Here is a 14,920-nt window from a genome sequence, read left to right on the forward strand (position 1 = left end):
AGCCTCCTGTCCCCAATGTATAGCTAGCAGCCCCCTGTCCCCAGTATATAGCCTGGCAGCACCATGTCCCCAGTATATAGCCTGGCAGCCCCCTGTCCCCTATATATAGCCTGGCAGCCACCTGGCCCCATTATATAGACTGGCAGCCCCCCTGGCCCCAGTATATAGCCAGCGGCCCCCTGACCCAGCCTTTAAAAAACAAACACTGTACTCACCTTTCTGATGCCCATCCAGGTCCTTTTCTTTCTTCGGCGATAATCCAGTGGCTGCGTCGGAAAGGTGAGTACATTATTTGTTTATTTATTGACTCGAGTATAAGCAAGGTTACGTTTTTTCAGCCTGTTTTTGGGCTGAAAAACTCGGCTTTTACATATATATGGTAAATTGCTTTTATTATGCTTGAAGACTATTTCACATAAAAGAATATTCCTGAAGAAATAGATAATATTGTTTAGGGCTATTGTATACAGGCAGTTCCTTGGTTACATACAAGATAGGTTCTGTAGGTTTGTTCTTAAGTGAATTTGCATGCAAGTCGGAACTGTATATTTTTGTAACCCAAGCCAAATGTTTTTTGGTCTCTGTGACACTTGGATTTTAAAAATGTTGGGTTGTCATAAGAACCAGGATTAACAATAAGGCTTAATTACAGATATATGTAATAACTGTTATAGCTGCTTATTGTAGCCTGGGGCTAAAGTACAGTAAATTACCACCATCCAGAGGTCCGTTTGTAACTAGGGGTCATATGTAAGTCAGGTGTTCGCCTGTATTAGGATTTACAGGCAAAATGGCAAATAATTTGTGCATGATTTGGTTTCTCCAGTTGATACTGAATGTAGTAACCTGTGACAAGTACATTTCTTTTATATTTCTTCATATAAAAATAACTACTTTCCACATCTAAACTTCAGTATTGAATTACTTAATTCATATGATATTAAAAATAAAAATGATGCCTCCACTAATGCATCCTGAGAAAAGGCAATTATTTTGATAATAGAAATGCCTTAAGCAATTCAAGGTAACTTAATTATATTAAAAAATAGCAGTGCACGTTGCTTGTTAAAATATATCATAAAACCGGCTGTCAGATTATTCTATTTATCCTTCATATTAATAAAATTCTGAGATGAAACCTATTTATCCTAGTTCCACAGGACTAAAATGAATCTTTCTGTATTGTGAAAGACGGAGAAGAAGCTTGCAGTCACCACTGAGGTCATTTAACTTTATCGGAAACTATTGGGAGAGGCTTGAATCTGTATTATTTGTATATTTTACTGAGGTTTGCATATATTAGTTACCACATGCTTTGGGATGGTGATAAAGGGATCTTATCAGAAAAGTTTGCATTAGTTTGACTAGCTATAGTACCGGTAATTAAATTTAGCATTTATGTTACTATACTACGTTTTGTACACTTATAAAATCCAATAATGCCAAATAGGCTTGGGTTGAATTAGCATAGCTCTATTTGAGTGTGGACCAAAGGATCCCTGTCGATAAAAGCAGTACACTGACTAATTTAACTGTACTATCAAATGCTTTTCTACAAAGCACCTAGGACCTAAAATTGGCAATGGGAGTCAGTAGATAATCTAAACAAGTTTATATTTATATTTTATGTTTCTTTGTTTGCCTCTCGGACTATTTATTGAAAAAGCTATCTTTTCTTTTTCAGTCATTTTGTTGTAGATTTGTGGTTTTCTTAGAAACATTGGGGGTCATTTACTAAGGGCCCGATTTGCGCTTTCCGGACGTGTTGCCCGAATATTTCCGATTTGCGCCGATTTTCCCTGAATTGCCCCGGGTTTTTGGCGCACGCGATCGGATTGTGGCACATTGGCGCCGGTGTGAACACGACAGAAATCGGGGGGCGTATCCGAATCCACCGTAGAGAACACGCCACTAAATCGCCAATGGACCGGGCAAGTAAACTTTTCATGTTGGACCTTATAATTTACTTTAGAATACCTTAATATAATAAATGACTTCAAGGTACTGTTACAAGTAAAGGTATATCCAGGGACAGAGGATCACTGCTGGGAAATCTGCAATACCACTGGAACTATACATATATGGTGGCTCTGTCAGGACATAAAGTCTATTTGCAACCAGACTTTCATCTGGATTTCAAATTTGCTCCATTAAATATATAAGGAAAGTGGGTAATCAACAGAATCTGTGCAGTTACTGGACTGAATATAATTGGAAGACATTCTGTATCCTACACCAATTATATTCAAAAGAAAGGTAAATGAGTGTTATGTATGAAAAATATAGTGGGATCAGGGATTAGTGAGCTGTAGGCATATATAGAATAATTGGTTGTCTTTGCATAATATGTGCTACTCTAATAAAAATCTTGTGTTGAAAAGTACCGTTGAAAAGGTTTGATAGAATGAGAGACCAAAAAAGCTACCCGATAAGAAAGAAGGCTACACAAATAATCAACCATTTTTATTTTTTTTTCTTTATTATTATTATGATTGCTCTTTTTTTCTCCATATGGTATTCAGAACAGTTGTTTTTGTTGTATTACCTTATTGGTGTATTGTATGTTCTATTTGTTCCTGAAAATAAAAGGTAATCAGCCAAAAAAATGTATATCATGTGTTCATTTTTCACCATATAGAGCACTGTGCATTAATGACCAGACTTATCCACTTTGGCGCGTTCTGTCCAAAGATTATTGTTCCAGAATTATTTTCCTTTGATCAAACTAGAGTCATTCTACCATGTTTACCAAAGTTTTGCTTTGTTCCAAAAAAGTAATCCGTGTCTCTTTCAAACTAGATTTTCAAGAACCTAAACATAACAGAGACTGAGAATCGAGCTTTGGGGGGTATTTGCTAGGATGTCCTCTCCTCTGAATATTGTTAACTTTCCTTAGTATTTTCTATGTATGAATAATCTTTCATACTGTTAAATAATGGGCTTAAAATTCTTTGAAAAGTGATAACTGCTTCTCAACTTGCTTACCTCTTGATTCTAATGGAAGGATTAAGGACATAGTTAATTTTTAACATACTAATTCTGTATTTTGCCTTTGTTTTTTTCAGTAATTAAAGGTTGTCATATGTTGTTGGTCACTTGACTTTTTGAGAAAACAGTCTTTAAAAATCATACAAATTAACCTTAGGGCTCCTGGCTCTGTCAAAGAAGCCCCTCCCAGCTCTGTCATCGGCTAATTATTTATGCCATCATTGGAGCCGAATGGAGGAATAATAAGCATACAACAGAGCCAGAAGGGGCTTCTGTAACTGAGCCAGATCCAGTGAGGTTCATTTGCTTTATTTTAAAAGATGGTTTTCTCAAAAACTAAACTATTAGAAACAAAAAGAAGGACATATCCTGTTTCAGGAGGCACACGCCAGCATGCAAGTGTGCTTGGTTTAGAAACATTGCACACATGTGATAGATTTCCTTTAAATGGTATAATAACTCATAAACATAATTTTAAGTATTAAGTACATATTATTCTTCATGTTTTCTATGTGATCATGTCTTAGCGATACATTTATCAAATATATACACAAAGAGGACACCATACCTGCAAGTAAGGAATTACTTTACAAAGAGTTTTGCCAAAGAACCAAGTCTCAGTTATGTCAACTACCAATGTTGCTGGAAGACAAGTGATAGTGACAAGTACGTCTGCAAGGGACAAGTTGACAATAAAATAGTTGGTGACAGTCCTCATATGATGATTCTTCCAAACTGCAACACAAACTAAAAAGACATACATATTTGAAAGCAAACTGAATAATAAGTGGTCAATAGTCTTTAGATCTTTTATTGTAATACAATATTTATGATTTTATTACTTTGGTAGAAGCAGCACAAACGGCAAGGACATCTAAACATACAGCACTATTTATTCCCTTTAAAACAAACTTCAACTTCATACAATTTACTGACATTTTCTAATTTAAGTCAATAGGATATACAGTAAAACCAAAATAGTGCTTAAAGAGGACAATTTTCCAAGGTGTACACCACCAATGCATAAATCTAATAACATTAGGAATGGGGAGAAGAGACAATTGGTCTAGATAAAATACTGTAAAGGTCAGATAATATGAACACTCATAAAATCCAATAAGGGTAAATAGGCTTGGGTTGAATTAGCATAGCTCTATTTGAGCGTGGACCAAAGGATCCATGTCGTAAAAGCAGTACACTGACCCTTTACATTTGCTGGAGAAATATTGGAGCAATATTTATAAAAATGAGCAGCAATTATTATATTGTACATGTGTGCCATTTGAGCTAGTGTGAATAATGGTAAAAGTCACTTGTCACAACTTTCCTTAATTCTTTGGGCACAACACTACCACTGTTGGCGTGGCTTGACTATGTAACTATCTGTTTATGTGCCTAAAGGTAATTATAGGTAAAAAGGTAAAAGGTATTTTTAATAGAAAATATAAAAAAATAAAGGTAATTCTACAGCAATGTGTAACATTGACAATTTATAGCCACCATCTGCTGCTCAACGTGCTCTGTGGTATGCTATTACACACCATCATGCTCCTAGCCATCAGTTCCAGGACCCTTAGGTGCGCTCACGTGGCAGCTTATGATATTTAAAATATGTACTTAGCTAACCTGTCCTCTAGCAACCACTACACACCTTTGGTGTCCAAAGGCACCCTCCGCCAATGGGAAGTGCCTCAATGGTGTAGTTCTTTGATCCGAGCAAAGGTGTGCTGTTCGGTTGTCTATTAGATATCCCATGCTTGATGCAGGATCAGTTTCTGTCCCATGTACAGGCGGTCCCCGGGTTACATACAAGATAGGGTCTGTAGGTTTGTTCTTAAGTTGAATTTGTATGTAAGTCGGAACTGTATGTTTTATCATTGTAATCCCAGCCAGAACTTTTTTGGTCTCTGTGACAATTGGATTTTAAAAATGTTGGGTTGTCATAAGAATCAGGATTAACAATAAATCTTCATTAAAGACACCATTGATAACTGTTAAAGCTGTTTATTGTAGCCTGGGACTAAAGTACAATTAATTACCAATATGCAGTGGTCCGTTTGTAACTAGGGGTTGTATGTAAGATGAGTGTTCTTAAGTAGTGGACCGCCTGTATCTGTATTTTACTCCATTGAAAACCACAGCTTGACCTGAATCTGATCCATATCTGCCTGCCCTGACCCCTAGCATGTTTACTGGATTTGTCTGGTTTGCTGCCTGTACCTGGCCTTTTGTCTAGTACCTGGATACTGCTGGATTTCTGCCTGCCCTGACTATTGGAGTGTTACTGATTATTAATTTGCTTGATTCCTGCCGTTATCTACACTGGGCTCACCACCAGAGGTAGAGACCATGTGATCTCTCCACAGCTATGTCCAGATCCCTGTATAAGGGTGAAAGGTGTAAAAACTGGAGAGGTCCACGGATAACACCCTGGGAGAGATCTATCACCACCCTGTCTGGTTTCTTGTACTGCTTTATAATACATTTTGGTCTCAGTTGGACCTCAGTTTTTTTTTCTTAAAAAAACTTGAAGTAAACTAAATATACATATAGCTCAGGTTTTTCTTCTTTTTATGACAGGACATGTCTTCATTAGGCTTTAAATGGCTATATAATAAAAAATAACTTTGAAAATTATAATTAGAGCTGGTTGCCCCTGTGCAGGTCGCCCAGGTGGCCAGGAAGTTTCCTAATTATGTCCGCCCCCTGCATGCTATCATATCCACCTACTGCCTCCCACCCCTCTGCCCGAGAGCTGATGACGTCTACCGGCTTAAATGAGTGGAGGACCGCACATGCTTAAGACTTCGTGCGAGTCGGAAGATAGCACACTGGAGGCGTGCATAATTAGGACACAAAGGGGCGGTGGGCCACCTGTGTGACATGCACAGGAATCCCCAGTGCTAGTAAGCATATTTTTAAAAGTCTTTTTTTTCCGTGATACAGCCATTTAAAGCCTAATGGAAGGCATTTCCTGTTATTAAAAAGAAAAGCTCAATTATATGCATCTTTAGTTTCATTCATGGCTACCTTAGTGGTAATTTTCTTTAGTAGTTTAATGCTTTTCCATTTTAAAGGACAGGAAGGTTGCTCTTTTTATCTCCATACAATATAAAGAACAGTGTCTTTTTTCATGTTTTGTATGCTTTATATACCGATAATGTATTACCTTATTGGTGTATTGTGGTTCCACAAAAATAGAAATGGGTAATATCTGTGTCATTTGGAGTGTTTAAATGAGAGAAAAGGAAAGTAAATTGATGCACTACAACAGAGGAACAGCTCACTTCTGGATTGAATGCATATTGTGTAAAGCAATACAATATTCAATAAAATCTATAAAAGAATTAGTTAGTTGTTGTGCACCAATAAGGAAATTGGGACACAGGTGCACCCGTGTGCCTCTCCCTGCCCCAGTAGCCTGGCCGCGGGGTCACTCACCTCTCCCGGCTCCAGAGGCGTCTCCTGTGCTCCGGCGCACGCGCCCCCACCTCCAAATGCGCAAGTGCCGGCACAGTGAGATTTAAAGGGCCAGTCCACCGATAATTGGTTCTGGTGCCTGCCTGCCCTAATAAATGGACTGCCTCTTCCTCTGCCTCCTGCCAGATCTTTGTGCCCTGTGCCAATGAGAAAGCTTTCCTGTATGCTCCTTGCTTGTATTGAGATTTCCTGTTGTGACCCCGGCTCTGTTCCTGACAACGTTCCTCTGCTGCCTGCCCTGACCTCTTGCTTTGCCTTTAATCTTGATCCTGTGCTACCTGTCTTGACCTCCTTCCTGTCCCCGGCCACAATTATGCCTCAAGCCTCTGTACCTCACAATGGCCAGCAGCGAAGACAAAGTCGTGCCTGTGGAGCAACCTGGTGCCACCACAACGCAGCAAGTCCAACCCGCTTTGCGGTGGGCTCTGGTGAAAACCAGGTGCCACATAGATTCTGCTCCCAGGTGTCAGCTTATGTCATCATCTGTGGTGGTCATCATTAGTGGGTCCACTAGCCCTGAATCCTGGCACTGCTCACTTTTATAAATAATGTTTACCTTTCCAAAACAGCCCATCAAATTTAATAGGGCACTGTAGCAATTTCATTTACAGGAGTCTTTCAATCTACACTTAGCTAGGGTTACACTAATTCAACCGAGTTCTACTGACCATCATAAGATTTTATAATTGTTAGTATAGTCCTGCATATATTTCTTTTAGTTTTCACCTTGCAGTATTTGTTCTTTCATCTATAAATTCGAAATGTAAAGTGTAGTACAACAGTTTTCATGCACACAGTAAAGCTTTGTTCCCTCACAGTTCATATGAGATCTCCTGTCTTATACAGCCACTGATGCTGAAGAGTGGTGATTTATCTACTCATGTAAAGTGCTCTGTTTTATTTCTTCATTTCTATAAATCCTTTTACTTTACCACTTTTAAAGCTGCATTGTGTTGCTTTCCTACCCATCTACTGCCTGTCTATCCTGGACCTTTGACATTTTTGTAACATTTTTATTCATTTCAAAACAATACAAAATCAAAAATACATATATTCAACCAATGTAGGTAATAAAGAAACTACACAATACTAAAATAACCCAGCCAATATATCAGAAGAAAAACAACACAGAAGTTTTCTTCTACAGAGTTATTCTGTTCTATTTCTATCAATATAATGAATCCAGTGGACCCAGATGTGATTTAAGTTTGTGATCTTTAAAACCCTGCTTTCACCCATCTCAAAGAGTTTTATGTATTTTCTTGACCATAAAAATTGTAGATTCACACTGAAGGCATCAAAACTATTTATGTGGAATTATATACTTAACACAAAAGTGTTAAACAACTGAAAATATGTCTTATATTCTAGGTTCAAAGTAGCCACCTTTTGCTTTGATTACTGCTTTGCACATTCTAGGCATTCCCTTGATGAGCTTCAAGAGGTAGTCACCAGAAAAGGTTTTCACACCACATATTAATGTGGTTGGAGCCATCAGTTGTGTTGTGTAGAAATCAAGTGGATACAAAGATGATGGTCCAACTTAATAGAATTTGTATTATGGCTATAAAAAAAGGCATCTAAGTAAAAAAAAACAAGTGGCCATCATTCCTTTAAGATATGAAGGCCAGTCAGTTCAAAACATCGGGAAAATTTTGCAAAAACCATCAAGCGGTACAAAGAAACTGGCTCACATGAGGACCTTGCCAGGAAAGGAAGACCAAGAGTTACCTCTGCTGTGGAGGATAAGTTCATCACAGTCACCAGCCTTATAAATCAGAGCTTAATAGCAACTCAGATTGCACTCAGTGTGCAAACTCACAATTAAAGGTGAACTGACAGCATGGTTACCACAGCATCTTGCAGCGTCATGCTATTCAATCCGGTTTGCATTTAAGTGGACCATCATTTATTTTTCAACAGGACAATGACCTCCAGGCTGTGTAATGGCTATTTGACCAAGAAGGAGAGTGATGGGGTGCTACACCAGATGACCTGACCTCCACAGTCCCCAGACCTGAACCCAATTAATGTGTTTTGGGGTTAGCTGGACCACAGAGTGTAGGAAAAACGGCCAACAGGTGCTAACATCTCTGGGAACTCCTTCAAGACTATTGGAAGACCATTTCAGGTGACTACCTCTTGAAGCTCACCAAGAGAATGCCAAGAGTGTGCAAAGCAGTAATCAAAACAAAAGGTGGCGACTTTGAAGAACCTAAAATATAAGACATATTTTCAGTTTCACACTTTTTGTATAAAACTTTTTATTGTTTTTTGTAAATTTTTTGGCATTACAAACTCGGATGCATATATACTTATTTTCTCTTTACAAAGTATTCATACAATGATATCTTTGCTTATATAACATAGTTTTACCGTTAGTCTTCGGTTGATTCATTAGTACAGCAACCTAGTCTATTGTATACATACGCCATAAACATCATAAACTTTTAATAACTAACTTTTACAATGCTTTGGTTGTGATATAAGTAAAAAGCATTTTGTGATTGTTTTTCCAGTCATCCAGTACGCCACACTTTTTGCTCTCATTGATTCTGCTGTGTGTTTTACTAATATATACATCTACTATATTTCAGAGGTTATTTTTTTTACTTTTCGTTTTTGTTTCGGGATTGATTGTACTTGTTATCTATTTGTGTTGTTTTATGTGTATTTCCTAAAGACTATCCATGGATCCCATAATTTCTTAAATTTGTGATGTGACCTTGTTTCCCAGCTTGCTAGTTCCTCCAACCTAAACAGGTCATCAACTTTGTTCAACCATTCTGAGAGTGTCGGTGGATCTGCTTGTAACCATTTAGGGGGAATCAGAAGTTTGGCTGCTTGGACTAACTGGGTGGTAAGGTCTTTCTTAGATGGGGTCCATGTCTTGTGTGGTAACCATAGTAAGACGGATTCTTGTGTTAATGTGATTTGTTTCTTGGTTATCTGTCTAATTTGAGTCTGTATATCAGTCCAGTATTTAAACAATTTTGGGCATCTCCAGTATATGTGACCTAGAGTGCCTCCTGTATGTCCGCATCTCCAGCAATTGTCCCTTGCCAGTAATTTTTTCTGTACAAGTACTGCGGGTGTGTTATACCAACGTGTCATTAATTTATATGAGTTTTCTTGTGTTCTGACACATCTAGAAAAGCCATGTGATCTGAGGTGTATTTGTTTGACCTGAGTGGGTGTGAAGGAAGTGAGTAAGTCATTTTCCCAGCCTTTTATGTATGCTGGTGTTGCTTCATGTCCCTGCGAGAGAATGTAAGTATATAATGTTGATATGGAGCCCTTAGGTAGTGTATCTTTTAAAATCCATTTTTCTATCCACGTAAGGTCTTGTCTGAGAGGGTATTTTGTCTTGAGCCTCGTGTGATTGTACTGTATTTCCTCTTGCTGTAAAAAAATTGAATGTCGGGAGTTGGTATTCTTGATTATTTATGATTTGTTGTACTTTCTTGCCATGGAATGTCTTTAGTGGGATCGATGCCCAGTGTATCCATAAGGACGTTGAGTGTAATTTTTCCTCTGGGTTCAATAAGATCGGTACTAAGCTACTTGGCATTAATGAAGGGGGGTTGCCTAATATACGTATGTCTGAGGTAAGTGATTTGATATTTATTATTGTCCCCTTTGTGATTGGGTTACTACATGTGCCTGGTGTGTTTATACCCCATAGTAACGCTTTCTGATGGTATTGCAAGGTTGCGAGTTCCAGTTCAAAGCTTGGGTTTAGTAAATTCTTGTTATGCAACTGTATCCATCTTTTCAGATGTATTGCTTTATGGTAATAAAATGCATCAGGTAGATTAAATCCACCTCTTTCTCTTTTGAGTTTTAGTCTGTCATAAGGGACTCTCACTTTTTTGCCTTTCCATAAGAAAGAAGTGTATAAGGATTTTAATTTATTGAAAAAGGACCTAGGTATTGCTATTGGTAATGTTTGTAATAGATATAATAACTTAGGCATTACAAATGTCTGTAGTAAATTCTTTCTTCCCATCCACGAGACATATGGTAGGTCTAGTGAGTTAAGTGTTGTTGTTATTTGTTTTAGTAGAGGTATGTAGTTTTCCTTATATAACGAGGAGCAATGTGTAGTAATGTGTATTCCTAGGTATTTTAGTTTAGTGGTTTGCCATTTGAAGGGGTATTGTGCTTTAAGTGAGTTCACCATTGGTGAGGGGGCAATTATATTTAATGCCTCTGATTTAGCCAGGTTAATTTTGAAGTTTGAAGCCACTCCGAATTCTGTTAGTATGTTGATAATGCTTGGAAAAGCTGTTTTTGGTTCTGTCAGCATCAAGAGTAAGTCGTCCGCAAATGCGGCATTTAAATGTACTGAACTGTCAACTTTCAACCCTTTAATGTCTTTTGTGGATCTAAAGGTTTGTAATAATGTTTCCATGACAAGGATGAAAAGTGTGGGGGACAAGGGGCAACCTTGTCGCGTGCCATTGGAAATGTTGAAAGGGCTAGATAGTATGCCATTTGCTTTTATTCTGGCGTTTGGTTTGTTGTAAAGTGACATTATTGCGTTAATAAACTGTACAGGGATTCCAAATTTTTTAAGGGTTTCTTTCATGTATGTCCAATCTACTCGGTCAAATGCTTTTTCTGCATCTGTACCCATTAGTATTAAAGGTATCTTCTTAGAGTGCGCATAGTGTATTGCATGTATGACCCTTGTGGAGTTGTGGTTTCCCTCTCTTCCCTGTACAAAACCTGTTTGCTCCGGGTTAATCAGCGAGGGTAGGTATGGACTTAGCCTTTTAGCTAAAAGTTTTGCCCAGATTTTAATGTCTGCATTTAACAGAGAAATTGGCGGTAGCTACCACATTGTTCTGTATCTTTCCCCAGCTTGGGGAGTATTGTGACATTAGCCGCTAGGGCTTGGGGTGGTAAATGGCTACCTGTGAGAAGGGAGTTGCACCATTCTACTATATGCGGGGTAAGTGCTGTCTGAAATTTTTTATAATAACCAGATGGTAATCCGTCTGGGCCTGGGCTCTTATTTAAGGGGAGGGAGGAGATTATGTCTGTCACTTCTTTGTTTGTTACTGGTTCTAGTATTGATGCTTGTGCTTTTTTATCTAGTGAAGGTAATTTTATTTTCCCGAGAAAATTTGTAGTGGCTTTTAGTCTATGTATTGGGTTTGTTGAGGTTGAGGTGTTAATATTATACAGGTCCTGATAATAAGACCTAAATGCCTCCAGAATGTCTGCAGATTTTGTTACCTTTAATTTATTTTGTGTAGTGATTGAGTTTATGAATGACATGTCTTTGTCTTTCTTTAAAAGGTATGACATGAGTTTATTCCCTTTGTTGCCATGAGAGTAGTATTTGAATTTGGCGTAGTGGTATTGTTTAGCTGCATTTATATTCAGATGGTTTAGCAAGTCTGTTTGTAGGGTCTTTAGTTTATCTTCGTGTTGGTTTGTGTGTGAGCTTTTAGCTAAGCTTTCTATGGTTGAGATTTGTGACAGGAGCTTATTTAATTTTTCAGTTCTTAATTTCTTGATGTTGGCCCCTATCGCCTTAAGTTTTCCACTAATGACCCCTTTGTGTGTTTCCCATATTATTGGTTTAGGTATCCCTTCTGTTGTATTTTCTTTGAAGAAGGTTTCAATTCTAGATGTGATCTGTTTTATTGTGTCTTGTGAGTCTAATAGTGTTTCATTTAAACGCCATGTGTTTATTTTCTTAGGTATGTCTGATTTCTGATGATTGCAGAAACTGGGGCGTGATCTGAAATGGTGATTGGCCCTATTTCAGCTTTGTTGATTGAGTCTATATAGGTAATAGAAGTGAGTAGGTAGTCGATTCTTTGGTATGATTTATGTACGTGTGAGTAGTATTGGGTGCATAGTTCTCCAAATGTCTGTGATCTCTATATCCTTAAAACATTTGTAAATTGAACTTAGTGATTTTTGTGAGTGTGTTGTTGATCCTTTGGAACTATCCCAAGTGGGATTTAATGCTATATTGAAATCACCTCCTATTATCCTTATCCCTTCTGCTATTTCATGTATTTTGAGTAATGTCTCCTTTAGCCATCCAACTTTTTTGGTGTTTGGCGCATAGAGGGCTGCTAATGTTACCTTTAACTATTACGAATCTCCCTTCCGGGTCTGACCAAGTAAGGGAATGTGTAAAAGGTACCTGTTTAGAGATCAGTATGCTGACTCCTCTTTTTGCTTTATGGTAGGTGCTGTGGAAGCAGAATTTTTATTTGTGTTTTGGGAACTGTGGTTCAGCGCCTACCTTAAAGTGGGTTTCCTGTAGGAAACAAATGTCTGCTTTCATGTTTCGGAGGATAGTCAACGTTTGCGACCATTTCTTGGGTTTATTTAGCCCTCTGGCATTTAAAGTTGTTATCTTAATGGACGTCATTGGAGTGGTGGAAAAGGAGACCTTACTTCATTTGTTCGTGGGCGACTGGTGACTGGATGACAAAGCAAAGTGAGTGAACATGTTAACATATAACAAAACATTATAAACATAATCAAATCTGCTTTAATAGGGTACATTCTGCTGGTGTAATGTAGTACTCCTGTGTGGGGTACGATTGTGCGTACCCTGACCAAACTAGAACACAGACTTCTAGATGTAAATTCTGGGTCTATGTTTTAGTATTGGATGGGGGGGGGGATGGTAAATTACAGATACTTCTGTAAAGCAGGCTGTCCTTCACGGCTTTATATGTAAATTTTCACATAAGCAAATTTATTGCTCTCACCGACTATAAGAAGGAGGAGTAGGGGGTGAGAGAAAAGGGGGGGGGGAGACAGGGACGTTAAGGGAAGGGGTAGTTCAGGTTTCTAGAAGGGGTGGGGTGTCCAGGGGGAATTCTACTGAGGGGGTTATATTCTTGTCTTTGCCTGGGTATTGATCAGTGTATATTCCTTCCGTCCTACCTCATGTTGTTGTTATTTTTAAAGTTTAGTGACCAGATGTGGTTGGTGGGAGTGGAAAGAGATTTAAGCTAATTGATGTATTTGTATATAAGGAGGTTTGTACAGTATGAATGGGGAGGGGGGGGGTATAGTTGGGTAGGGGGGGTGTTAAGAGTAAAGGGTGAGGGAGTCATTGGGGGGGAGAGTTGGGGGGGTCTTCATGTGGGAGGGGGTGTCAATAATCTAATGTATTAAGATACTTAGAGGTCCATCTGTGCTTGTTTTGATGTTTCATATATCCTTCGGGCAGAGGTTCTTTTCTTCAGCTGCCTTTGCTTGTTGATTGCTTGTTCTTGCTTCTAGGAGATTTTGACTTGGTAACAGTCGTCCATGCTTCAATCACAGGTAGCGCCGACCAGTCCAGGTGCTGTTCTTGTACAGGCATCCAAGAGGTGATTGGCAATGGTGCCATATCTAGGAGGTCCCAAGCTTTTTGCAGATCCCGGGTGTTCTTATTGTGCATCTTTTGCCCTGTGTTGCAAAACTTATGCTGAATGGGAACAGCCATCTATACAATATATTATGGTTTTTTAAATGGTCGGTCAGTGGGCGAAGTAGTCGCCTCTTATAGAGTGTGGAAGGTGCAATGTCCTGGTAAATAGCAATTTTATGCTCTTCATGTTCTAGTTCATTTCTTCCTCTAGCAGCTTTGAGTATTGCTGCTGTGTCCTGATAACTTAGTAGACCACAGATAATGTCTCTTGGTTGTTCATCTGGTTTTGGTGCTGGCTTAAGAGCTCTGTGGATCCTCTCAATGACAATGCTATTGGCCCGTTCTTCAGTGAGCAGGTTTGCAAAGATTTGTTTTGCAGTTTTCTGTAGCGTGTCATATTGTCACGGGTGGTCCCGCGACCCATATCGCGGGTCGCGGGCTCACCCGTGCTTCCCTGCCCCCGCCAGCGCGCCGCCAGCGCTGCTTACCTCCTCCGGCTCCCGGCTCGCTCCCTGCCACCGTGCGCGCGCGGTCCCGAATGCTAGGGCGCGCGCGCGGTCACTTCTCAAAATTTAAAGGGCCAGTGCGCCATTAATTGGCGCTGGCCATTTTGGCAGAATCTATTTAAGCCTGCCTCTTCCTGCAAGCCCCTGCCGGATCTTCGTGCCTAGCGCCCTAGAGAAAGCTTTTCTGATGCCTTGTGCTCTTCTTGTGAATTCCCGTTGTGACCCTGGTTCCGTTTCTGACATCGCTCCTTTGCCGCCTGCCCTGACCTGTTGCTACGTCCCTGACTCCGAACCTGTGCTGCCTGTCTTGACCGCCTGCCTGTCCCCGACTACGAGATTGTCTGCCGTTTCTGTACCTCGACCTCGGCTGCCACTGCGGACAAGTCACGCCTGTGGAACGACCTGGTGGTACCACGCCGCAGCTTGTCTAACCCGCTTTGCGGCGGGCTCTGGTGAAAACCGGGTACCACTTAGACTCCGGTCCCAGGTAGTGGCTTGTGCCATCGTCCGCAGTGGTTCAGAGGATCCACAACCTCACGGACCCTGACAC

At 39.6% G+C, this 14,920-nt stretch overlaps 1 protein-coding gene across 1 annotated transcript in view; it reads right to left on the reverse strand.

Moving 5' to 3' along the window:
• The window catches only part of HCRTR2 (hypocretin receptor 2), a 44,311-nt gene that overhangs the window by 13,612 nt on the left and 15,779 nt on the right, over positions 1-14,920 (reverse strand). Inside the window, exon 3 of the mRNA XM_072142264.1 lies at positions 3,557-3,735. Within this exon, the coding sequence (XP_071998365.1) occupies positions 3,557-3,735 (179 nt within the window). The remainder of the gene's footprint in view (positions 1-3,556; positions 3,736-14,920) is intronic.

Source organism: Engystomops pustulosus, chromosome 3 (genome assembly GCF_040894005.1).
Source record: "Engystomops pustulosus chromosome 3, aEngPut4.maternal, whole genome shotgun sequence".
NCBI classification, from domain to species: domain Eukaryota; kingdom Metazoa; phylum Chordata; class Amphibia; order Anura; family Leptodactylidae; genus Engystomops; species Engystomops pustulosus.